This window comes from Diabrotica undecimpunctata, chromosome 8 (genome assembly GCF_040954645.1).
Source record: "Diabrotica undecimpunctata isolate CICGRU chromosome 8, icDiaUnde3, whole genome shotgun sequence".
NCBI classification, from domain to species: Eukaryota; Metazoa; Arthropoda; class Insecta; order Coleoptera; family Chrysomelidae; genus Diabrotica; species Diabrotica undecimpunctata.
This window is the reverse complement of record NC_092810.1, coordinates 62806907-62833297: the sequence shown is the minus strand read 5'-3', so window position 1 is coordinate 62833297 and position 26391 is coordinate 62806907. Positions and strand designations below refer to the sequence as shown.

The 26391-nt window shown below is 32.5% G+C and overlaps 3 protein-coding genes and 1 pseudogene across 3 annotated transcripts in view; 3 read left to right on the top strand and 1 right to left on the bottom strand.

Moving 5' to 3' along the window:
* LOC140447626 (uncharacterized) overlaps positions 1 to 7667 on the top strand; it is a 96459-nt gene extending 88792 nt beyond the window's left edge. The window contains exon 6 of the mRNA XM_072540384.1: positions 6688 to 7667. Coding sequence (XP_072396485.1) covers positions 6688 to 7611 — 924 coding nt within the window. The 3' untranslated portion in view covers positions 7612 to 7667. The remainder of the gene's footprint in view (positions 1 to 6687) is intronic.
* LOC140449258 (5S ribosomal RNA) lies at positions 6278 to 6396 on the bottom strand (annotated as a pseudogene).
* Positions 7668 to 21914: 14247 nt separating the features above from the next.
* On the top strand, positions 21915 to 22658 carry LOC140448858 (uncharacterized). Its single transcript, XM_072541980.1, has one exon. It carries the CDS (start codon positions 21915 to 21917, stop codon positions 22656 to 22658), a length of 744 nt encoding a protein of 247 aa, XP_072398081.1.
* A 1905-nt stretch (positions 22659 to 24563) lies between these two features.
* Positions 24564 to 26391, top strand: part of LOC140447624 (kelch domain-containing protein 4-like) — a 46497-nt gene continuing 44669 nt past the window's right edge. Inside the window, exon 1 of the mRNA XM_072540382.1 lies at positions 24564 to 24775. Within this exon, the coding sequence (XP_072396483.1) occupies positions 24662 to 24775 (114 nt within the window). The 5' untranslated portion in view covers positions 24564 to 24661. The remainder of the gene's footprint in view (positions 24776 to 26391) is intronic.

Here is a 26391-nt window from a genome sequence, read left to right as displayed (position 1 = left end):
AAAGGTATTTTTAAATTGAAGCCATCATTTCCAAAATATACTAAGACTTGGAATCCCGATAACGTTCTGGAGTATGTGTCAACATTATATCCATTGGAAGATCTTACATTAGAGCAATTGTCGCTAAAGTTGATTACCATAATATCTTTATGTACTGCACACCGAGTTCAAACTATTAACAGTATTCACATTAATAACATTTTCAACTTCGATGATCGAATTGAAATAATAATTACAGAATTGCTAAAAACTTCAGCACCTAATAAAAGTCAACCTAAACTTTGTCTTCCGTTTTTCTATAATAAACCAGAACTTTGTGTGGCTTCCACTTTACTACATTATATTAATATCACAAAACCCTTGAGGGAAAATATAACGCGTCTATTTATAACTTACAAGAAACCATATCGGGCTGCCTCTACCCAGACACTCTCAAGATGGATAAAATCTGTTCTGAAGATGAGTGGTATCGATGTAAGTACCTTTACCCCATACAGTACCAGGCATGCGTCATCTTCGGCAGCGCTTAGATGCGGAGTTTCAATCGATACCATAAAAGCTACTGCAGGTTGGTCTAAAAATTCGGAAATATTTTTTAACTATTATAATAGACCAATCGAAACCCCCGCAGAATTTGCTAGAAATATTTTTAGGATATAAGAAAATACTTTGTTTGTAGAAGTAAGTTTCATTGTTAGGATTAGTTACCTCATTACCTAAGAAGTAAAATATAGTGTCTGTTTAATTATTCATATTGGTTAGCTGCTATATAATAAAGATTAGTACTTAAATTGTATGATTTATTAAAGCCTAGTCGATCATGTAAACTCTCTAAACAACTGCCATTTGTGTTCTAGACTGATGGAATGAAGCGAAGTATAATTTGAGATTAAACGACTTACCTGTAAGGAAGTTCAATCATAATTATACGAGCTTCATTCCATCAGTCTAGAACAACCCACCCCTCCGGAGGTTCATCCTTCCACCCCAATTACATAATCGACTTTCACTAACGCAAGAATGAGGCCAGACGGGGGGTGACCGGATGAAGATTTGGTTTATTTACTTTCGACTGGTGTGTACTTCACTAGCAAAGCAGTGATGCCATTTGTGTTCTAGACTGATGGAATGAAGCTCGTATAATTATGATTGAACTTCCTTACAGGTAAGTCGTTTAATCTCAAATTATTTAAAAAAAAATTATATATTAATTAATTTCCACTAAACTTAATTTGATAAGTGAAAAGTTAAATATTTAAAGTAATACTAGCTGACCCGGCGAACTTCGTACCGCCTTAGAATTAAATAATGTTTCTAAAAAAATAAAACCATAAAAAACACTAGATACATATTATGCATGAACAAAGTTGAATCAATTTAATGCTTTCTGATAAAAAATATTTTTTTTTATGAATATACGATGACGGATTTCCGACACGCGAATAATTGCCCGAGTTCGAAACATGGAAACTCTTAGTTAATTCCGTAAACTTCTAACGGTTGGCTTTGTGATTTGTTTACACAGTACACAGTTGCACAATCGAGGTTAATTAATGTTAAGCAGCATAATGACAACTGGTCCTACTTTTAATTGTAAATTATTAGGTGGGGGTCCAGGCAATTCCAATGAATTCAAAAACTCTGTAGGAGTGGTGACTAGGTCATTCTGATTTATAACTGTGATGGAACTTTGTCTGATCTCCACCAATTGTTAAGGGAAAAGCTTATTAAATTCCTTTCCGCAGCGGGTACAGTACCTAATATTTTAGGACTATGATATATGTAAGCAGCATTCCTTCGATATATGTAAGCAGACTTTACGGCGATGATTCCTTATGTGTTTGGTTTGATCTGGTTGTACTGGAGAAAAATGAAGCGTAATCAATCGATACTACATATTTAATAACTAGAGAATATTTACAAAACCACTATTACTAATTAAAGAGTTTGCTTTACCACATTGTTCATTATTATACCGGCGTTTTTGGGGCGCTCGAATATAGCGAAAACTAATGCACTTTTCACATCATTTTTGGGACGAAGAGATAAGAACTAGGTACCGAGTACCGCACACAGCCGCACGTTCCCCTAATAACTTGAAAAAACAATCATATTTGCTATTCTTTCTGCTGGAAACAAATTTTATCTCAAAGTTTCGACGGGCCGGCGTCGGTGGTTACAACCCAAGGCCCTTATAAGGTATTTATGACACAAATATTTTGTAGGCAAGAAGTACAGTCTGTCGCACACGATTCAAGCCAATATTTTGAAAACGAAAAATAAACTAATATTAATATAACTTGTTGTTTTAACAACAAACTGTATCAACTGATTTGAATAAAAACAACTTTCCTGGAAGAAAATTCAGAGTGGTATATTCAACGGAATATACATATAAAATTTCATAAAAATCGGTCAAGCCATTTCGAACGAGTGTGGCAATTAACTTTGTCACACTAATTCCGCTATTAAAAAATGTGGGTTGGTGATGAAAGATTGAAAATTAAGGTTTGTATGTGTTGTTTAATGCTACATCATAAAAAAATTAAAATAAAAAATTTTGTCCAAAAAATAAAAAATTTTGTCCGAAAAATAAAAAAAAATTTCAAAAAATAAAAAAAATGTTTGGGATGGACTACCGTAGGCGGGCGACCGATTCTCATACCTACCGAATATAAATATAAAATTTTATCAAAATCGGTGAAGTGGTTTTGGAGGAGTAAGGCAACTAAATCTGTGACACTAATATGGCTATTAAAAAATAGAGGTTAGTAATAGGAAGGATAAACATACCAAAAAACAAGAAGTGAATATCCTGCTAGGAGATTTCAACGACAAAGTAGGCAAAGGAGGCGTTTGCAATACTGTGGGACATTTTGGACTAGGAACGCGATATGATAGAGGAGACCGCCTTGTTCAGTTCTGCCAGGAAACTAATAGTGCAATAATGAACACCTTTTTCCAATTACCACCTCGAAGACTCTACACCTGGAAATTTCCAGCTGACTGTCCAAAAAAAATAATTAGAAACCAGATTGACTACATCATCATTAACAAACGATTTCAGAATTTCGTAAAATCCGCAAAAACATATCCGGGAGCAGATGTTCCATCAGACCATAATCTTTTACTAGGACGTTTCAAACTCCACATGAAAAAAGTCCATAAAAGAAAAACACAAAAACATCCGGATATCCAGAAGTTGAAAGATAAAACCACAAGAGAAGAAGTCAAAGAGAAGATCAACAACAAAATAAACAGCATGATAATCTCAGATATTAATCAAGAAAACATAAGTGTAGATGATATGTGGAATAAAATCAAAAATATCTGTAATTCAGTGGTATATAATAAACTTAAACCAGAAAACAATATAAAGAAACAGCCATGGATGAGACAAGAAATATTAGAGCTAATGGAAGAACGAAGAAAACACAGAAATAAGAATGAGGAAAGGTACAAAGAAATAAACAAAATCATTAAAAAAAAGATTAAAGAAGCAAAAGAATCATGGCTACAATATCAATTGCATAGGAATAGAATCCCTAGAACAGAAGCATGACACTTTTAAACCTACATAAAAAGATCAAAAACTTAACGGGATGAAACGGATCACGAAGTCATAACTTCGAGCTAACTAATACTAGACGAGCACAACAATCTGCTCTACGAAAATGAGAGAATACTTGAGAGATGGAGGCAATACATGGAAGAATTATTCAAGGAAGAGACACAAGTTAGTGTTTCTGGATGTTCAGGACCAGAAATAACGCTCAGTGAAGTAACATGCAATAAAAAGCCTAAAAACCAACAAAGCACCTGGACCTGATAACATACAAGCTGAAATATTGAAACTATTTGAAAACAACCAACTCAAACTCCTAACGAGTTTACTGAACAAAATCTATGAAACTGCAGAATTTCCTACAGATTGGCTAGTTTCCACCTCTCCCCAAAAAGGCAAATGCCACCAGATGCTCTGATTACAGAATTATAAGCTTAATGAGCCATGCACTCAAAATCCTTCTTTCTGTTATTTACTCTCGCATATATAGAAAACTTGAAGAAAACAGCAGTGTTCAGTTTGGGTTTAGAAGCGGACTGGGAACGCGAGAGGCCCTATTTTCCATACAAGTATTGATACAAAGAGATCGAGACGTAAATTTGCTAAGTCTACGCATGCTTTATAGACTTTGCATTTGACAAGGTGCAACATCAAAAATTATTTCAGATACTGAAAGAATCTAGTATTGATGACAAAGATTTACTCCTAATTAAAAATGTATACTTACAGCAAAGGGCAACTGTACAAGTAGACAACGAAACCTCACAAGAATTCACGATAAAACGGCGAGTACGTCAGGGCTGCATTTTATCACCGACGTTGTTCAATACTTACTCGGAAATCTGTTCAGGGAAGCTATTGATGGTTTAAGATAATGTATAAAAATCAATGGTGAAATCATAAACAATTTAAGATACGGTTTTGATTGCTGATATTGCGGAGGATCTGCAAACATTAATAGACCGTGTAGTGGAAGCCTGTGACAGATATGGCATGAAATTAAACTGTAAGAAGACCAAAATTCTTGTAGTAAGTAAAAACGACGTAATTCAGCACCAATTCACAGCTAATAATGAACCGTTAAAAATAATCGACAAAATTACATACCTTGGATGTAGCCTAAATAAGGAATGGGACCACTCACAGGAAATAAGATGTCGAAAAAGGCGAGAGCTGTCTTCAATCGCCTCAGGAATATTTTATGTAATATACACCTGAACATTCATATAAGAACACGAGTCTTGAGATGCTATGTATTTTCTACCCTTTTATATGGAGTCGAAGCCTGGACCTTGACGGAGGCAACATCCCAACGATTAGAATCCTTCGAAATGTGGTGCTACCGCCGCGCGCCGCATGCTCAGAATTTCCTATATCCATCATGTTACAAACAACACCGTGATCCAACGTATGAATACAGATCTGAAAATTATGCGTATCGTGAAAATCAGAAAGATGACATACTTAGGGCATGTGATACACAATGAGAAGTATCAACTAATTTTACAAGGCAAGATAGAAGGCAAAAGATCTCAAGGACGCAAAAGGACATCGTCGTTGAAGAACATCAGACAGTGGGCAGGAATGACTACCATACATCTATTTAGAGCAGCTGTCAACAAAGTTGTATGGACCAACGTGATTGTCAACATCCACAGAGGATAGGCATCAAAAGAAGTCTTACATCTGTGATAATGTCACATCATAACAAAATAAAAAAAATGTTTGGGTTGAATCACTCTTACCCCTCAGGGGTATGAAAAATGGATTACTACCTATTCTCAGACCTACCAAATATATATAATAGGCAAGTTTTCTACAGCTGGCGCCGTTTCTCGCATCCTAATTTCCAGCGTTTTCTGTCAAAGTAACCTTCAGTTTTTTATCTCTGACGGTCATTGCATATTCGACATCTTCTCTCCATGACTGTCTACCTCGTTTTCTTCTAGTGGGCGGAGTCCATTTTTCTATCTTCTTTGGCCATCTATTTTCAGGCATTCTCTGCAGGTGTCCATACCAGTTTAGTCTTTTGGCTTTAATAGTATCTATTCTGTCTAGGTCAATTTTCATTTCTCTTCTAATGTATACGTTCCTCACCTCCTCACCAATAGACCTACCTACCGCATATATATGTAAAATTTCGTAAAAATCGATCCATCCATTTCGGAGGAGTATGGCAACTAACTCTGTGATACTAATATGGCTATTCAAAAATAGAGGTTAGTAGTAGAGGGGTGAAAATTAAGGTTTGTATGTATTTTTTTAATGCCACATCATAAAACATAAAAATAAAAAAAAAATTACAAAAAATAAAAAAGAATATTTGGGGTGAACCACACTTACCCCTCAGGGGTATGAAAAATAGATTTCGACCTATTCTCAGACCTACCGAATACATATGTAAAATTTTATAAAAATCGGTCCAGTCATTTCGGAGGAGTATGGTAACTAACTCTGTGACACTAATATCACTATTAAAAAAAGAGGTTAGTAATAGAGGTCAAAATTAAGAGCTGTATGTATTTTTTAATGTCATCATAAAACATAAAACTAAAAAATTTTCTTTAAAAAATGAAAAATCTTTTGTGGTGAACCACCCTTACCACTTAGGCTTATGAAAAATAGACAACAACCTATTCTCAGACCTACAGAATAGACATGTAAAATTTCATCAAAATCGGTCCAGCCGTTTCGGAGAAGGAAGGTTTCACGTGGCATTAACATACAGTGTTCCCAAGCGGTCACCCATCCAAGTAATAACCGCAACCGACACAGCTTAACTTCGGTGATCGAACGAGAACAGGTATATTCATTGTGGTATGGCTGTTGCCCAATCTATCAATATTGACATTTATTTTGTTATTCCTAGCTTCCTTTGTTAGTCATAGTACGGTAAAGCCGGTACAAACATTTTGGTTATTTATTTTTATTAATATAGACATAATTTTTTAATACATGCAAGTCCCCTATTACATTTTTTAAACGTTTAGTGATCTCATCGCAGTAATAATCTGATTGCAGACTATAACAGTGATTAAAAAAAAAATTGAGATCTGTTTACTTAGAATATTTCTTTTTTGGGCCAAGTGCATTTACCGATTTGAAAATTTGTATTTTTTTAGACCGATGAAGGACCCATGGTTATATCACGTCTACCCACAAGACCCCGAAATGAGCAGTGGTGTTCTGGTTGCGCAAGACAGGGTCATTTGGAACATGAATGCAATCAAAATATCCGGAGTTTTCCCACTACTTCGCCTTACATAATGAGCTATGAAGATATTTTAGAACACAACAAAGGTATGCCGCCTGTAGAACATCATCAAAATATACCAGCTACATCTACATCTTCGGATTCTGGAAATAAATCTGCTAATCTCTGCGAGCAATCTACCAGCAATGAGAATATCGAACATTCCAAAATACCTTCATTATTGAGTATGCCAATGACGTTACCAAATCAATCAATAATTAATAATTTTACTCCCCCGAATGTTACAATTCGCGTTTCAAATGAACCTTCAAATATTCCTTGTAAAGAAATAATTTTTCAGATGAGACTCAATTTTGATAACCAAGTAAATAATCAATTTAAATTACCAGATGATGACAAAGATCTTGATGTCAAAGCCGTTAAACATTTGATAATGTCCATGCCTTCGCACGTTGTTATCAATTTTCTTCAAAAGGAAATGGATATCTTAAATAATTGTAATATAGATCCCAGACTTTTAAAAAGAAAAATACATAAATTAGACAGACTGTTGGATAGTAAAAAGAAAATACCTAAAAAAGTACTTCACGAAAAAAATTTTTGGTATAAATTATTGAATATGTTTGTGTTCGGTCTGTATAAGTATAAAGATGGTAATCTTCATACAAACTATTTGAATAGGTTTCTCTCACAGGCCAAAAATATTAAATTAGATCGAAATAAGCGCACGACTTTGTTTAGCTCTTATAACTACGTCTTTGGATGTAACAAACATTTGAATGTGAATTACTTTAAAATAATTAGGTTACTCATTAAAAAACACTACAGATAGTATGAAGGATGTTTATAATTGACTATTTTTGACAATAAAGAGAGTTTTGTTTTGGTTTTCCTTTTATTATTAGCCACATCCATTGAAGCTTTTCAATGAATGTCTAAACCAATATCCATATTATTATATATATGTAAATGCTTCTTCTTTCCTTTCAGCCCTTCGCCGATTTTTCGGTCACAGAGTATATCCCTTCGTCGCTTTCGGATAAACTAACCAGCCTGTATCATGTGGGCAATTTCTCGATCTGGTGTCCAATTTTCGTTATGTAGGAGCCAATATATTAAAATAAATTCTCCTACTCGTCCTAGTTTTTCCCCAAGCAATTTGATGTCCCTCCAACCACATATACTCCATTTTCGACCTGATAATCTTAAGTCATCTCTCTTCAAGAGCCCCGCTCCAACATTTCTTTTCTCCTCCACTTTTTTTTTCTCTATCAAGTTTCTCAAAGTAAACAAATCATGTCCTCTTTCCCGACATAAAGCCAATCTGTTCTTCTCCTATTAATATCTCCCGTCCTAACATTCGCTTTACAGTTTTCTCTCAAATTTTCATTGTCTCGGATATTAACTTTATCCCTCTACACCTCTTACAGTCTTGAATGCCCCCTTTATTTTTAAGACGAGTTTATACACGCATAGATTTGCTGGCGCCAGTAGCCAAGCCAGTACTGTTTGCATACAAGTGAAGGTTTACACTAGATTTACAGAAAAGAATATTTTGACACGCCAGTTTAATTTTTAAGTTTGCACGGTGGAATATATAATCGTTGTTTACACAAAAGTAATATGTCAATCGAGGAAATAAAATTTGGAGTCCGCAATGGGTGTCGTTTAATTGTAAAAAGTAGGTATTGTTGAAGAGATGATCAGCCGAGTAGAAAAGAAATGATAAGCGAAGAGGCCGAATTTGGATTCAAAACTGTGTTGCAAATAGACAGAAATTTGATGCTTCACAAATACTTCCTAACAGAACTTTCAACCGAATATCCAGAAAACTACAAAAATTGTTTACAGATGTCGGAGGAACAGTTTAAAATTGGCATTGCTTTTGCAATATTTTCATTTACTTATGAATTCCTGTCTTTGTGCCGATCAGAATGAACATCCCACAAACATATATGTTGTTCGTATACTTCAAGAAATTTTACAATGTCCTGAGAACTCCATTTTTTCAAGTTATATTTTTGTTAAAATTGCTTAACAACAAATTTAAAAATGTAATATAAAATATCATATATATTGTACGAAATATTATAATTTAAGATTACCACTATGGTTTAAACGTGCAATGAACGGAACGTTTTCGATCATTTGGCTATGATGACTTTGTTGGTTGCTATACGGAATAGCTGTGTTGAGGTCTTTCTATACCATGCTCTCAGGTTAGCAAGCCCGGATATTCTTCGTCCTAGGGCTCTTTTTCCTTCAATTTTACCTTGCAAAATGCATTGGAGTAGCTCGTATCTGCCTTGATTTCTCATTATATGTCCCAAGTACTGCAGCTTACGGCCCTTCACAATGTTGACCAAGTCCGCGGTTGTGTTCATCCTCCGCAGTACTTCTTCATTGGTGACTTTGTCTGTCCATGGTATCTTCAGGATCCTTCTGTATAACCATAGTTCAAAAGCCTGAAGTTTTGATAGAGTTTCCGCCTTCAATGTCCACGTTTCTACTCCGTACCGAAGTACTGAGTACACGTAACATTTAAGGAGCCTTATTTTTGTTTCTAGGATGAGGTCTGAGAGTGAGGAATGCACTTTTTTGCCTTTCCGATGCGACATTTAATCTATTGGGTATTGTCCCACGACTCACTGATTATAGTTCCCAACGTTCAATTCTCATGTGGTTCACATACAGATTTGCTCCAGTTATGTTTTCCTTGCTGATGATCATTAGCTTGGTTTTGCTGGTGTTTATATCCAGTCCATATGTTTTACTTGTTTCCGTTATTTTGTTCATTAAGGTTTGTAGCCCTTCTATGGTAGTGGAAAACACTATTGTATCATCTGCATACCGCAGGTTATTGAGCTTGACTCCATTTGTTGAGATGCCTTCATTAAATATATATATATATATATATATATATATATATATATATATATATATATATATATATATATATATATATATATATATATATATATCTATATATATATATATATATATATATATATATATATATATATATATATACAGATTGAACGAATTTAAAACGGAACATACAATTTAATATATGTCTGTTTGAACTGCATTTGAAATAGTGGACCAATATAAAACTTGGACAAAAATAAATCCATACCCGGTGATAGACATTGTATAAAATATCGTTCAACTGTATGTCTCCTTTAAAGGAAAGAGGAGCTTGCCTAATAGTCGGAGAGATAGAGCCGAAATTTTGAACTGATCAGTAATATGACATTTTTCTATTGGAATTTATTCATTGTAACTGGGTTAAGACTTTGCCTTACAGGCGGACGCCCCTCGTGGTACAGGGGGTGGCTATACAGGGATGAAGTTGTAATTTTTTTCGGAAAAATCAACGATCGATAATATGGCTGAAAATTTGCCCAGAGTAAGATGTTGGTATAACTAGACGAAATCCTAAAGGGCGGACGCGAGAGTGGATACATAAGGGGTGGCGGACAGGGACGAAATTGCAATTTTTTGGGGAAAAATTAACGATAAGTAATATGTCTGCCATTTTCATGGCTCATTATTTAGCCCCTAAAAACTCTAAATCCAAAAGAGCGGACAGCTGGGTTGGTACACAGAGCCATAAAACGGGGTCAAATGTACCACTTGCCTGCGCATTTTAGGTCTCGGTAACAATTTTCAAACTGATTTTATTATGATAGGTATTTTTATACCGATTGATTGAACCGAAAAATGAGACCGAAAATTTGTATGCTCACTTCTGTTACTATTCTGAAAAGCGTCAAGTAGAGTTTCCCTCAAAATTTTCCAAAAAAATTTCCGTAAATGAAAATTTTCGTAATTTTTTGAGGTAAAATCTAATTTGTAGAATCCTTTCGATTTTCTGTCAGTTATACCATGAATTTTTCCAAAAATTTTCAAACGATTTTTCCGATAAGAAAAAAAAATTTAGAAAAACTTTAAAAATTTCATTTTTCTCACTCTCACTGATGTCATCACATTCATCATCTTCGTCACTTTCACGTTCAATAATATCACATTCATTATCTGCTTCATTTTCAATCACTACTTCTCGAATTGATTCTGGCATCTGAGGTCCACTAAACCATTTGAATTTATATGTTTCATCTTCAAACTCCCAACCATGTTCTTCAACAATCAATTCTGTTGGTACTTTTTTATGAGCATTTGTCCAAATATTTGAAATATAATGGTCTCGCAGTAGATGTTGGTGTAATTCATCTTGACATGGTGGTAAGCTTGAAGCATCGAAATTTTTTAGTTTTTTTTTTTAAAAGGCTCGTTCATATCATGCAACTTATACTGCCGGTTAAATAGTGAAAATCTGACATCGTTTACTTTTCTTTTTGGAATTGTTCTCGTCAGTCCTGTTCCATATAAGTGACATATGAAAGTTTCTAAGGTTTCAAAAACTTCATTACAATCGAAGTCAGTTTCACCGTTGGATAAAAGCATCTTGATACTTATTACATTTAGCGCATGCGTGTAGAATTACTGATCTAAATGGAACGCGTATCATTATTATTTTAATATTTTAAAATAATAATGATGCAAAATTAATGTCCAAACAGAATTTGTAAAATTATAATTAACTAATGAAAAAAAAAATTCAATCAATTTGAAAGTTAAAAAAAATATTGAAAATATCTAAGTACAAAGTAAATTTCAAAACTTAAAAAATTGATAATTCCACTATTAAATTGATTTTTATTAATAATTATTTGTAAAATGTTAAAGGAATTCTACAAATTGAATTTTACCTATTGATAAATAGAAATAATATATTTTATATTTGATTATTAATGTAATAATAAATCAAATTTTTCTTATATCTGAACAACCATTATTTATGCAATATAAATTTAAAAACCTTTTTGTTGTAATAAAAAATAAGTAAAATTACTATTTGTTATACCAAAAATATTTAATAGTTAACATTATAAAATTACTTTAATTTAATAAAATATCAAATATCAAACATTTATTCAATTAAAAATTAATTCGTAAAATATTTATATTTAAGAAAAAAATGTGATTTGTAAAGTAAATATGACTTTAGTTTGAAAAAAAAACATTATCATAATATCATTTTAAAACTCCAAAATATTCTATAAAAGATTCAGTCGATGACGTAGAGTTTTATCAAATGTTTTAGAAAAGTTTTTCTAATTTTTTTTTCTTATCGGAAAGATCGTTTGAAAATTTTTGGAAAAAAATCATGGTATAACTTACAGAAAATCGAAAGGATTCTATAAATTAGATTTTACCTCAAAAAATTACGAAAATTTTCATTTACGGAAATTTTTTTGGAAAATTTTGAGGAAAACTCTACTTGACGCTTCTCAGAATAGTAACAGAAGTGAGCATACAAATTTTCAAATCAATCGGTATAAAAATATCATAATAAAATCAGTTTGAAAATTGTTACCGAGATCTAAAATGCGCAGGCAAGTGGTACATTTGACCCCGTTTTATGGCTCTCTGTACCAACCCAGCTGTCCGCCCTTTTGGATTTAGAGTTTTTAGGGGCTAAATAATGAGCCATGAAAATGGCGGACTTATTACTTATCGTTAATTTTTCCCCAAAAAATTACAACTTCATCCCTGTATAGCCACCCCCTGTACCACGAGGGGCGTCCGCCTGTAAGGCAAAGTCTTATCCCAGTTACATTGAATATATTCCAATAGAGAAATGTCATATTACTGATCAGTTCAAAATTTCGGCTCTATCTCTTGGACTATAAGTGGTTTGACAGCATAATAACTGCTTTTGTAGTCTACTTTTCACAGTGATTCTAGGCAACCTATTTGGGTGGAGTTTTAAATGAATTCAGAATCCAGCAGCCCGCTGAAGTATTGGATTTTTATAATATAATTATTTGACAACCTTTTGTTGGCCAACCACCTAGAGCGGAGTTGAGCCGAAATACATTGATTTCGTATGTTCCGTTTTAAATTCGTTCAATCTGTATATATTGTTTTGATGTATTGTTTGTTTGAATGATGAGCAATGAGTATTTTTTAATAATATAGGGTTTTTATCGCGGTTCTCAAAGAATTAGTTTGTAAGTACTTTTTTAAATTATCTTTATTATATCTATTATGAAACACACATATATATCTAACCTAGCCAATGTAAATTTATAATAAACTATCTTTAATTTGAAATTCTTATGAAACTAATTAAATTCTATAGACAATGTAAAATTTAAACAAACTATCTTCAAAATTGAAATTGTTATGACACTAACTAAATTATATTAACAAAATTTTGTACCTTTTTGTCACTGAATGCCTAAATGAACTGTTTTCCACTATATAGATTATAATCACCACTCAAATGTCTTCTTCTCAGCTTCGGTTATCCTTGTTTTTGTGAAATTACTTTTTCCAATTATCAGCTTCCACCAATTTAAGATATTTTTCTTCGCAGCATTTATAAACCACCAAGCAAACCAGCAAACAGCATTTATATTTATTCTTCTTTTCTATATACCAATATCCAATCACCAAATATATTATTTAATTTTAATATTCAATTAATACTTCTTCCATTATCCAATTATCATTTATACATAACATAATTTTTAATCTTCAATATTATTTTCTTTATACTGTTTCTTAATATTGATTTAACTCACTATATTGAACAATTGTAACTGATTGACTGCCTCTAACTAATTTTCATACTAAAAAAAATCGGTTGCCTGTAAAGTCGGTTTTACGGGCGAAGATTTTACGTGACAACGTCTTTTTCTCGGTAGAATATTTATTGATATGAATATTATTAAATTGCACAATAGGAACAAGGAATTGAATGAAAATAAGAATTGCATTACCGATTTATTAGGTATTTTATATATTATTTATATTTTATATATTATATTTTTATATATTATTTTATATATTATTTATTTTATATTATATTATTGATCTTATTATTTTCTACAAAATTTATTTGAAAATTTTTTCGATATATCAATTAGTTGCGGAGATATCGATCATTGAAGTTATTGTTTGCTACCAGTATTTTATATATTTATTTTTTTCAGTTATAAAAAATTACTATTTCCAATTGTGTCTACCAAGTATGGTCACATGTATTTGCCTACATATTAAATAATAATAAGTACAGATAATGTTATGTGACGTTCACTTCTGATTATATATATTTTAATATTTTTAATTTTAAAGAATCAATTTGAAAATCAAAACACTTATTCAGATCGAAGGTTCAAATTTTTGCTAAATAAATTTGAAATTAATTAAAATTTGTAAATGTAAATGGTAAAGTTGAAAATTAAAACATTTACTAAAATTGGAATTTGAAATTCTTGCTAAACACAGTTAAATTCTAACTCCGCGCGTGGTGATTGGTCGGTTTAGTTCGTTTGTTTGGTCGCCCTGTTTTGACAGGTTAGAAGTTATAATTTGTTATTTTAAATGTTTGACTAGCAATACGCGCTGTTTCTTCTCAATCGACTGAATTACGATTGATTGCAGAGTGATTTAAACTAATAATTTACTTAACACTATCAACATTTGTCAATAGTATGACATAACCTATAAACTCAGTTTCTCAACTTTTGTGTCAATCTAACAATTAATCAATCAATCATAGTTTACGATAATGAAATATTAGTGTACAATTATTTACCTTTATTGTTGTAGTTGTTGTAAATGACGAATCTAAGCACTCCACATTTTCACTACAGACACAGCTGACGATACTTTCAACGATTTTCAACTTTAGCGATTCAACGCGCCTAATTCTCTAGTGCCGCGCGCAGCGGACCGATCATGTTTGAGTGGGAGAGAGACGCAAGTCATTCGCCGGTCCGGCGGGCCTCTCTCTCGTTCGGCGACTCACTGTAACAGACGTGAGCGGGCGTTACACTTTTTCTTAAATGACTCCGAGCCACAACCTAATTTAAGACGTTGTCACGTCAAAAACTCATAACTGATTGACTAACTGAATGGACTTTCTTACTAAACTTTCTGACTGACCGACTGACTATCTTGAAAATTCTGAACAATTGACTTCACTAACTAAATGTGTCTACTAACTTTCATAATAAACTGGACTCATAGTAACTGTAACTCAATAACAAATATTTTCTGTTCTAGAATCATCTGGCAATAAATCATGTTCGATTTGTTCCATCTATATCTAAAGAATTTTCTGGAACAATACATTTCGCAAACAAAGCCATCTCCGGTGATCTAGAGAATTCCTTACTTATCTATCAAGAATTTTGTTGGCATTTAGGCTTTTCAGATCAGAATATACACTTAAATTAGTAACTAACACTCTAATTTAATAAAATACACATTTTAAACAACCTATTATTATAACTCCACTTTATATTCCCAATTATTACCTAAAATGTCACTTGGAGAGTATGTATATCTGGTTGCCTAATCACATGGCTCACTTAAATATATTTACAACATTAAAATACAACTTTTTACAATTATTATATGCTAATTTCTTAAAAATGCCCTCACATAAATAATTTTTATTAAATTCTCTAGTATATAACTTCTTAAAATAACCAAATACTTGTTATATCTAATATTATCTAGTATATAACATAAATTATTTTCTTTAAACACTAATTATATCGATATATATATATATATATATATATATATATTTATATATATAAATATATATATATATATATATATATATATATATATATATATATATTATAGGTAAAAGTTTATGGTCGATATGGACCTTACGTGAGATAGAGTGAGAAACACCTATTTAAAAAGAGAGATGTATATTAGATCCGTCCTTTATATGAGTTGAAATTATAGAGTTGAAATAATAAAAAAGGGGAGGTTCAACGTTGCCAAACTTATTGGTTTTATTTGACCTGTTGTCTTTTTAGCATTTGAACAATGTTCTAAGATAGTCAAATTTGGGCGAAATGTATTTAAATGGCAGCTTACTGTTTTTTATTGGGAATATGCCACAATTTTACTTTACAATAAGTGTAATATAACATTTTGATTTCCACTTTGGAAATCATTTTATATAAATAAAATTTAACAATGTTTCGTATTTTAAGTACGATTTCCGAATTAAAAATCTAAACATTAAAATAAGCTTATTTTGAAGTCACATTGTGCCTTATTCCCAATAAAAATAATAAACTGCATATGACGCCATAATAAAAAACCTTGATACAAAATTATTTGGCAACGTCTTGTCTCGCGTGGTCAAAGCACCGAATCAAAGTAGGGACAGTCGTTACGAGTAGAGGTGGATCGTTGACGTTTTTATCGTTAACTCAAGTGAACCGATTTTCGTAAACAAGTAACTATGATTGTTTAACAGTAGTTTCAAGTAAGAGAGTACCTACATAAACAAACATAATGGCTATTATCGTTTATGTGTATATTTATTGAAATGAAAGAAACTAATGAAGGATATATTTATAACTTGAAAAATAAACTAAACAATACAAATAGTAAATCGTATTTACATTACACGTTATTATTAAATCGCGAATCGTCTAAATTGACATTTAAAAACATATGTTTTTCTACTTTACTTCTTGTTAACCGTGTTCTTATTTTATTTAAAATTAAACCAGATTTTGAACATGTGTTCACATTTACAATATTTTATGAATATAGTGGTTAAGGGATATACATACATGTCGATGGTTTTTCCACCATTGTAATGGGCTCTCGATACAGGTGTATGTTTAGATGAGTCATGTCCAATTAATTGATCAAAAATTATTTCTTTTGTTTTTTTAGCTTCATTTTTATCAGAAAATCCCTGCACTTTAAATCATGAATCCATAAATGTACATAATGACAATGTGCCACTCTGTTCTATCCCTCTAAATCTTTTTGCTAAACCCGATATTAGTAACTGTACTACTTCGGATACTATGGATATCATAACTTAACCACTATATTCATAAAATATTGTAGTATTGTAACAAAATCTGTTCCTTGTGAACACATGTTCAAAATCTGGTTTAATTTTAAATAAAAGAAGAACACGGTTGACAAGAAAAGTGGAAAAACTTATGTTTTTAAATGTCAATTTAGACGATTCGCGATTTAATAATGTGTAATGTAAATGTAAGTACTATTTACTATTTGTATTGTTTAATTTATTTTTCAAGTTATAATAAATATATCCTCCGTTAGTTTCTTTCACTTCTACTACTGGTAAACAATCAAATAGTTACTAGTTTACGAAAAACGGTTCCGATAAAAATGTCAACGACCCACCTCTAGTTTCTTAAGTATATTAATATCGGAACCTGAGATATGTAAAATATCTGTAATCGGAACTAATCGTCTCACTAATGGGGAATGGGCGTCAATAAGAAATATGGAGGGGAGACCAAGGGGAAATATGATTGTTATCTTTGTCTATTCGCTGAAAGTATGATTTTATATCTGTGTTAGATATCCTGTTAAATTTTACCATACCGACCATAAACTTTTACCTACACTGTATATATATATATATATATATATATATATATATATATATATATATATATATATATATATATATATATATATATATGCCAACAAAGGTAAGTTTAACATAAACTCCAACTTCTATGATCACGATACAAGATCTAGAGACGCTATTAGAGCACAACGGTTTAGGTTGACAAAGAGCATAAAAAATTCGACTGATGTTAGTTTGTATAACTTTTTGCCAGACGAAGTAAAAAAGTCTTCACTTATCATCGTTTAAGTTTAAAATAAAATCACATGTTTTAAAACATTGTTTCTATTCAAAAACGGAGTACCTAAGTACAGCTTTTACACTATAGTACTAGTTTGGTAAGTGTATTTGCCTATTATGACGATATGTCATGTTTTTATATTTTTATTTAGTGTGTTTGTCCATTCTTAAATTGTTAATATTAAATATCTGTTTGTAATGTTTAAATTTGCAAAAAATTTATATGTATGTATGTAAAAATTATCACTATTTCTTTGACTTGTCAAAAACAAAACTATTTTTGTATATTGACTAAATAAATGCTATTCTATAAAATGAATTATTTAAGTTACGAGACGATTCGTCCGTAAATAAACGTAAAAAACAAAAATAATAAATTAGTCAACACACAATATGACATAGTCACTGGGAAGGCACATGGGAATATTTTACCACTTTACTTTAATCATAGCCAAGATTAATTAGATTTTAAGGGTTTATGTGAGAATAATACTTAAATTAAGTAATTTAAAAGTAAACGTGCTCGTTTATGGGACAATATAAAAACTCTAACCCCAAACATAATTTATTACGAAAATGGAACTTTTAAGTATACATACTATATATACGTATTCAGAGCAATACAAAGTAATAATTTCTAGACAGAGTTAACTGAAAATTCAGTCACGTCAAAAGTTTTAAATTCAAGAGAAATTAACGTGACACAACCCGCAGGTCAACTGAGAACGTGACAGGAACTGAAGTCATTAACTATAGATTTGTTCATTTAACATTACAAAAACGTACAGATCGCACAAAATCATCAGACATGGCAGCACAATTGATTCACGATATGGAGATATTTGTTCGACTACTACACTCTTTAATGCCGAGGTGTAACACCATCGCTTATAGAAAGAAACGTGATGTCCCAGGGAGCTGGCAAACTCTGGGGGATTTTAGCCTTATTATGGTATGAGAGCACTAGTCTGCCTGGCGGAACTTCTTGTTAACTTGTGAAAATAACACAAAAAAGAGACAGTCCAGATGAGGACTTTTGTGAATCCATAAATAAAAATCTAGAGGGAAAGAGCACAAAGGCGACCGCGGTCGTTTCTCTGTTCGTTCGGTAAGTACTGTTGCTAAGGAGGGATTCAGTGTAGCACTTAGTATCATTCATCATCCAGCCTTCTACGTTCAAAGTTGAACATAGGTCTCCCCAAACAACTTTTGGTTATAACAGCTCACTATTTTTTTTAATAATCTTTTTTTGAAAACTTTTACGGGTGTGGAAATCCCTATTTTGGAATTGCATCTCGACGAATTTCAATTTGGCTTTAGAAACGGCGTTTGTACGAGAGATGCACTTTTAGCATAAAGATACTGATTTAACCAGAGATGTGAACAGTCACGTTTTCGCTTGATTCTTAGACTTTGAAACAGCATTTGATAGAGTAAACAAAGGTATCTTAAATATGACGGGAATACAAAAGCATGATCTTACAATCAAAGCCAACTTATGGGAACAACAAAAAGGTTTAGTCAAAGCATCTCTTTAGAGAAGCTTTGGGGGAAATTGCAGATATAATATCATTAAACAGGATTTCATAAATAAATTCAGGTATGCTGACGTCATAGTTTTCCTTGCCGATAGTCCAGAGAGACTTCTACGGATATTAGCAGACCGTATTATATGCATCTTAATAAGAGCAAAACCAAGATAATGACCATCATCAAAAATCATACCATTAAACATAAGTAATTTCTTTTTACGCACTAAATACTATCAAGAGCTCAAAATTTCACATATGTGGACTGCAACCTGAACAAAGATTGGGAACACTTGTGTGTAATCCATATTAGAATCTAGAAATCCAGAAGTATATTTAACAACATGAGGAATGTACTGTATATATATATATATATATATATATATATATATATATATATATATTAGATTGCGAGTGCTCAGGTGATATGTGTTTTCTTATTTATATGAAGCTTGGACCTTATCAGAGGCCACCGGTAAGGAACTAACAGCTTTCGAAAGGAAGTACTAATTCCGAATGTTACGATGTTACGAATATCGTGCACATATCATGTCACCAATGAAGCTGTCTTGCAATGAATAGGTCAACAACAGCAACTAATTTTAACGGTAAAACAAAGAAAATTGTCATTCTTCGGTCACATATTATAAATTTCCTTCAACTTATTATGCAGGCCAAAATAAAAAAAAGGTACCGGGTAGACGACGTATTTCGTGGCTAAGAACTTGAGACAGTGGACCGAAAAAACTTGGTTAGGGGAGCCGTGAATAAGGTTTTATGGGCTAGAGTAATTGTCAACGTCTAATGAGGACAGGAAACTGCAAGAAGATATATTTTACGAATCTTAAGATCTTAACCGAAAGGAGATCAATTCACTTATTGCATGTGATATTTTATCTTTTTTCAATCTACACTCAAACTTTTTGAATTTTTAGAATATTTAGTTTTAAACATTACGCACTTTCGCGTGCTTGATTTTTAATAATTGGTTTATTGAAAGATTTTTTACTTTATTGTGGGAAAGGCATTTCTAGAACTGTTGTAAGACTAACACTTCACGATACGCCTGCAAAGTGAATATTGAATGAATGTCCGGCTTCCAATTTTATGGAAGTTAGAACGAGTCCGATGACTCAAGAAAATATGTAATTTGAAGCACCTTATCATAATTGGTGTTTGCAGAACTTATTTGTCTTTTTCGGTTTCATTATTCTGGCGATTGTTGACCTTTTTCTACCTAGGAGATCTCTCCTACATGTCTTGGATATCCTCTAATAGGTGTTAAGGGTTTTGTCCTCTGGGTATTGGTAATCCCCTCTATTTAAGTCTTGAATATCATCTTGAATTCTCATCTTAAACTAATGTCTTTTACTTTACCATGGTCTTTATATTAATGAAAAGTCTAACACAACTCAAAGATATTTAGATATGTCGATATGATCAGGTGTTACTTATCTCGCCCCCAGGTCCCAGGAAACTTTAAGTTTTACATGCGCCAAGTACCTATGTGTAATAACCTATAATAACGTCCTTTCGCGTAAAATAAATCTTATAGTATTGTTCTCGAGCGAAAAATAAACATTTATATCGAGAATTCGCTAACACAGCGATTTTAAAACAAACTATTGAAAAACATGGTACAGTCTGTCCCAAACCACCAAACCCTTCTTTCAGTGCGTCACTAATTTTGACGTCATATAGGATTTTAAGAATGTCGAGAATTATTGCATGACATTTTAGTTAAATTTGACAGTTGCAGGATCGTAATCTCTCTTTTTCTAATTGAAAATAATTTAATAATTTTAATATTAGTCTTTGTTCTTTCTCGATATATCTCGGCATATTTTAAATACACACAATAAATACAAAATTAAATTTTCACTGTAAAATGTCTGATAATACTAACCTGGAATGACAATTATCATTTTATCAGTTGACATTGTGAAAGTACTGTCACGATCGAGACAATCTGCGTCAAATTATATTTATGCGCATCATTGATTGGATATCTATTTAGCGTATTCTAAACTCCAACCAATTATACATCCGTAAGTAGAATTAGCTTTACGATAAATAATTTTCTAAGCTCTATGTATAATAATCACAGACTCACGTTTTTTTCTGTCACTTCTAGCTTAATGTGTTAGAGAGAATTCGATCAACTATGACGCACTGAAAGAAGGGTTTGGGACGAACTATAAACACCACTTTTATACAAGAAATGGTAAGAAATGAAAAGATAAAGTGCCCAAAATCCGTCCCCTGTCATAATTTCGTCCCCACTTTAACTTCTACGGACAGTACTGCAACCTTGCGAGAGAGTAAGGAAACTCTTCAAAACGATCCAGTGTACTAGTGGCAGTGACGTAGGATTCTTTGTTCTGTTCACTTAACCTTAAATTTTTCATAAATAGTTTATGTGATAGCTTGTTATAGTTTGTAATCTACTTTAAATACTTATATTGACGACTAAAGGTAAGTTTAAACTGATTTATCGATTGATAATAATAGAATGCTCTTTGAGTATTATATTTCATTTGTCACAGCCGTGTAGTTGTAGTCGTTTCGTCACGAACGGCGGCCATGTTTTATATAACGGAATTCCTAAATCCTTCCGTCAGGTTCTCAAATCCGTCCCGGGACGGATTTAGGAATCTTTTCTTTCAATAAATTTTAATTTTCCCTGTCTACTTAAATTATTTTTTATAGATATATAATCACTTTTTGATATGTTTTAATAGTTTTAACATGTAGACACCTCAGTCTTGAACAGTAATGTTATTATTAAACTTAGAGTTCTGTGAAAAAGATGAAAATTTTAAGAATTGATATATCAATACAAGGTCTAAATTTTTTCAGATGCCACAACGCAAAGCGTGGAATCCTGATGAAATGGTGAGAGCTATCACTGCTGTGAGAGATAAAGAAATGGGATATAAAATAGCTGCTAAGACCTTTGGTGTTCCAAGGGCTACTTTAAAAGATTATGTGAAATCTGACCGCACACCAGAGGAATGTGTGAAATCAAAATTTGGAAGGAAGCCAGTTTTTACAGCTGACCTTGAGAAAAGTCTTGTCGAACACTGTCTGGATATGGAGCAGCATTATTATGGACTGACTATTTCTGACCTGAGGCGATTGACTTACCAGCTAGCCATTTTAAACCAAATAACTCATCCTTTCTCGAATGAATCAAAGGCTGCTGGCAAAAAGTGGGTTAGACTGTTTTTCAAACGCCATCCAGAGCTTTCCCTCAGACGACCACAGAACTTGTCAATGGCTAGAGCTAAAGGATTCGCAAAAGAAAATGTTGACAAGTATTTCTCTATCCTGAAGCCTGAACTCGAGAAAATAAACTTTGATCCCTCAAAAATATTTAATGTAGACGAAACAGGGATATTTGTAGTCCAGCACAAAGCTACTAGAGTAGTAACCTGTAAGGGGAAAAAGCAAGTGCATAAACTTTTATCTGCTGAACGTGGATCCACAACCACAGTCAGAACCTGTATGTCAGCAGCAGGCCAATATATTTCACCCTTGTTAATATTTCCACTTAAAGGTGTCAGGAAGAATTGCTTGACGGAGCTCCTCCGGTGTCGATAGGCGGATGTTCAGATTCAGGTTGGGTCACTGGTTTCTTAACTGGTTTAGACACTTCAGTTCCATTGTGAACCCATCAAAAGAGAATCCTGTTGTGCTTATCCTTGATGGTCACTATTCCCACACTAGAAATCTTGAACTTATTGATATTGCAAGAGAGTCAGGAGTATCTATAGTTTGCCTTCCTCCACACTCAACAGACAAGCTACAGCCTTTGGATGTATCGTTTATGTTTCCTTTGAAAACTAGATACGCAAAAGCTGTAGAACAATGGTTGGCTAGTAACCCAAATAGAGTTGTCAGGAAACTGCAAATATCCAGTCTCTTTTGTGAGGCGTATCTTCGTGCAGCTACTCTTGAAACGGCCGTCAATGGGTTTAGGAAGACTGAGATATATCCATTTAATGATGATGTCTTTCAGGAGCATGATTTTATTGCTAGACAACCTGAACAGCAAGAGGTGCCTGCCAATGGACGGGATAATGAAAACGAGACTGTTCTAGTCCCACCTCAAGCGGTCAGTCCACGAGACATCCAGAATGTTCCAGTCCCACCTCAAGTGGTCAGTCCACGAGACATGCAGAATGTTCCAGTAATATCAAATAGGTACTATAATAAAACTAATTTACATCTGGAACGCTTTCAAATAAAATTGCCTCATTCTCATCTTGTGAAGATGAAGAGTTCATGTGATTAAAATAATTTAACATTTTTTTTGTCTGTTTGAAAGGAGTAACATTCTTTTACTCCTTCACTTGCTAACACTAATCCATTTACTGTTTGGGTACATAATTTATTTCGAATTTAGTTTTTATTAAATTGACCTTAAAAATATTCGCTCACAGGTCGCATTTGAATGTGGACAAACAAGGATATCTAAAATAAAATGTGAAAGATTTTTGAATTTCTGCACTGCTGCACTATCAGTTAATGCACCAACTTTGTACCAGTACTTATCTACTTCAAATTCTTTTTTAATATTCTCTGGAATTTCTGGCAATACAATCGCCATTCATCGTCAATCTTTTGTATTAATTCATGGTCATTATTATTTACAATTCTAGGAAATGCACATATAATATCATATATAGAATTAGGTTTTTCAATCGATTTTGGATCAAAAGTTGCAATATGTAATAATAAGGGACTTCTAAAATCAAATCGCTTTTTAATTTCTAAGCAACTCACAATTAAAAATTGCCGACACCTAGTATAAAAGTCAGTTTTCTTCTCTTAACTGAGTTTTCCAATATTTTGAATAACTTCTACACCGACATAAATATTTAGTAAATTTAGAAATTGCTTTAAATTTTCTGGATTTATCTCTGCTAAAGCAGATTGGTGAACATAATTGGGATTTAAATAACTTAATAACAATGTTTTATAAGTTTCTGAAACTTTTTTAAAAACAACCGTAATTACTACCTACCTACCTACTAATTACTAAATATTTTGGTATAAAAAATAACTTATATATTCTATAAGAATAATTTTCTAACATTTTATTTACCCTTTTGGACTTGGACGAAATCGACTTAGTAGAAATTTCACCTTTTTTGAAATTTTTGGGACTTTTCATTTTTCCTTTTTTTGCTTAATTAGTCTTAGGTGTGATAATTAATAACTTTCTCTTCAGATTCTTAGTTCTAAGACTAATTATCGTTGACTTTTACTTTTATTGTAGATTCTTAGTTTTAGTTAACATTTATTTGCATTTGTTTTAAAAAGGTATTTCCCTCTAGCTTGTGGGTATATACGGCCATCAGAATGCCATAAAAATTATGTTAAAATCTGATAATTATGTACAAATCGGCAACTCTGACGGTCGCCAACAAATAGTACTGGCAAATCGCCTTACAGGGAAGCCATATACTCTGATAAAAAACAGAAGAAGAAGAATGTTTATAAAGTTGGATTGGATTGCGTTGAGGTTAGGTTTATAGGTTATGTTAAAGTAGAAATCGGCACTTATTTCATACATCGTATAAAACAAATTAAATCAAATCATGGGGAAGAATAAGAAAGATAAGAAAAAGGGAAAAGGGGCCGAGAAAACAACAGCAAAAACAGAAAAGAAACTGACAAACAAAATGAAGAAAGAACTGCAAGCTAAGGGAGAGGTAAAGTTACAAGCCAGTTTAAATTTTAATAAGAATAAACTATAACTTTCTCGTTTTACTAATTACCACTTTTATTCTACTCAACTTTTTAGTTTTCTGAAATAATAGTATATTGTTTTATTAGGAGTAAAAATAGTAGCGGAGGCACAAAAAGTAACATTTGTGCTTATTGTCGCCCAAAAGAAAGAATATTATGTCTGATTCGCATCGCGTGTTTTTCCAGATATTTTGTGTACTGCAGACTGTAACTGAAGGAATGTAATCTTCTTCTGGTACAGGCTCTGGTTTGTGATCACTACATCAAAATGTTCTCTATTCTGCTCCACTCTTAGTAATTGTTGAATGTTCATGCCTGCCAAGTTCTGATATTGTGAAGCCATATCATGACTCTTCTGCCTACTCCTACTTGACCCTCTATTGTCCCTTCAATTATTATTCCTAGCAGGTTGTTTCTCATTATGTGGCCTAGTATTAAGTTCTAACTCTTTATTTATGATGTTTAATGCTGTTTGATTCGTAATGTGTTGTGCGCATGATATTCTGATCATTCTGCAATACAACCACATTTCAAAGGCTTCTAGCCATCTCATGGTATTTAATTTTAATGTCCAGGCTTCAACTCCATATAGAAGGACTGATCAAATGTAGCATTTAATAACTTTAACTTGGATGACTAAGCATAGTTTTCAGTTGCAGACCATTTGCTTCCATTTATTGTAAAGGTTCCTAGCCTAAACAAATACACTTGGCTTTTAATACACTTCTTCTTCTTCTTAGTCGTTAACCTGATGCAGGTATTGTGATATCATGAAGCTATTAACTAAATTTCCCAATGTTCCTCCACGTTTTTCTATCTTCTGCCATTCTAGCACATTCTGACAATGGAGCGCCAATGGTAGCAACAAAATGGTCCGTGTATCGTGTGGGAGATCTACCTCTATTTCTTTTGCCTTCTACTTTTCCCTGGATGGTAAGTTTTTCAAGACCATTTCTTCGAAGGACATGTCCAAAATAGCTTATTATCTGTTCTGATATTTGTGTTCTTAGTCTTTTCTTTATGTTTAGCTGGTCCAGTATGGATTCATTTGTTCTTCGGGCCACCCATGGTATTCTCAATTAATACACTATAGAAATAAATATACTTATTTTTAATATAGCTAGATGTTTATTTTTTCTTTTTACTCCTAGGTACAAAAACAAACAAAAATTTTCCATAAATTAAAAAAATAATATATAGTAGAATTCCAAAAACCATTTATTTTAAGAAAATATCTGTAATATAATTTGTTCTATTTTCTCTAGTCTTACCAAATATAAATTTTGTAAGATAATAAATAAAACAGATATAAATGCATTGTGACACATAATATAATATATCAATTTGAAAAATATAACAATATAGGATTAAATTAAGGGCTTTGACGAATCATCGTTGACAAATCATTATATCAATGGGAATAATTTTATACCTTAGTTAAACCTTTTAAGGGAGAATGTGCTGCATACTATGTAGCAGAGAATAGAGATGTGTAATACTGTGTTGAATGGCACTCTCGTATTGACACGTTAGAGTGTGTCAATCGTATTGATACAAATGAAATGACACAGTGACACCT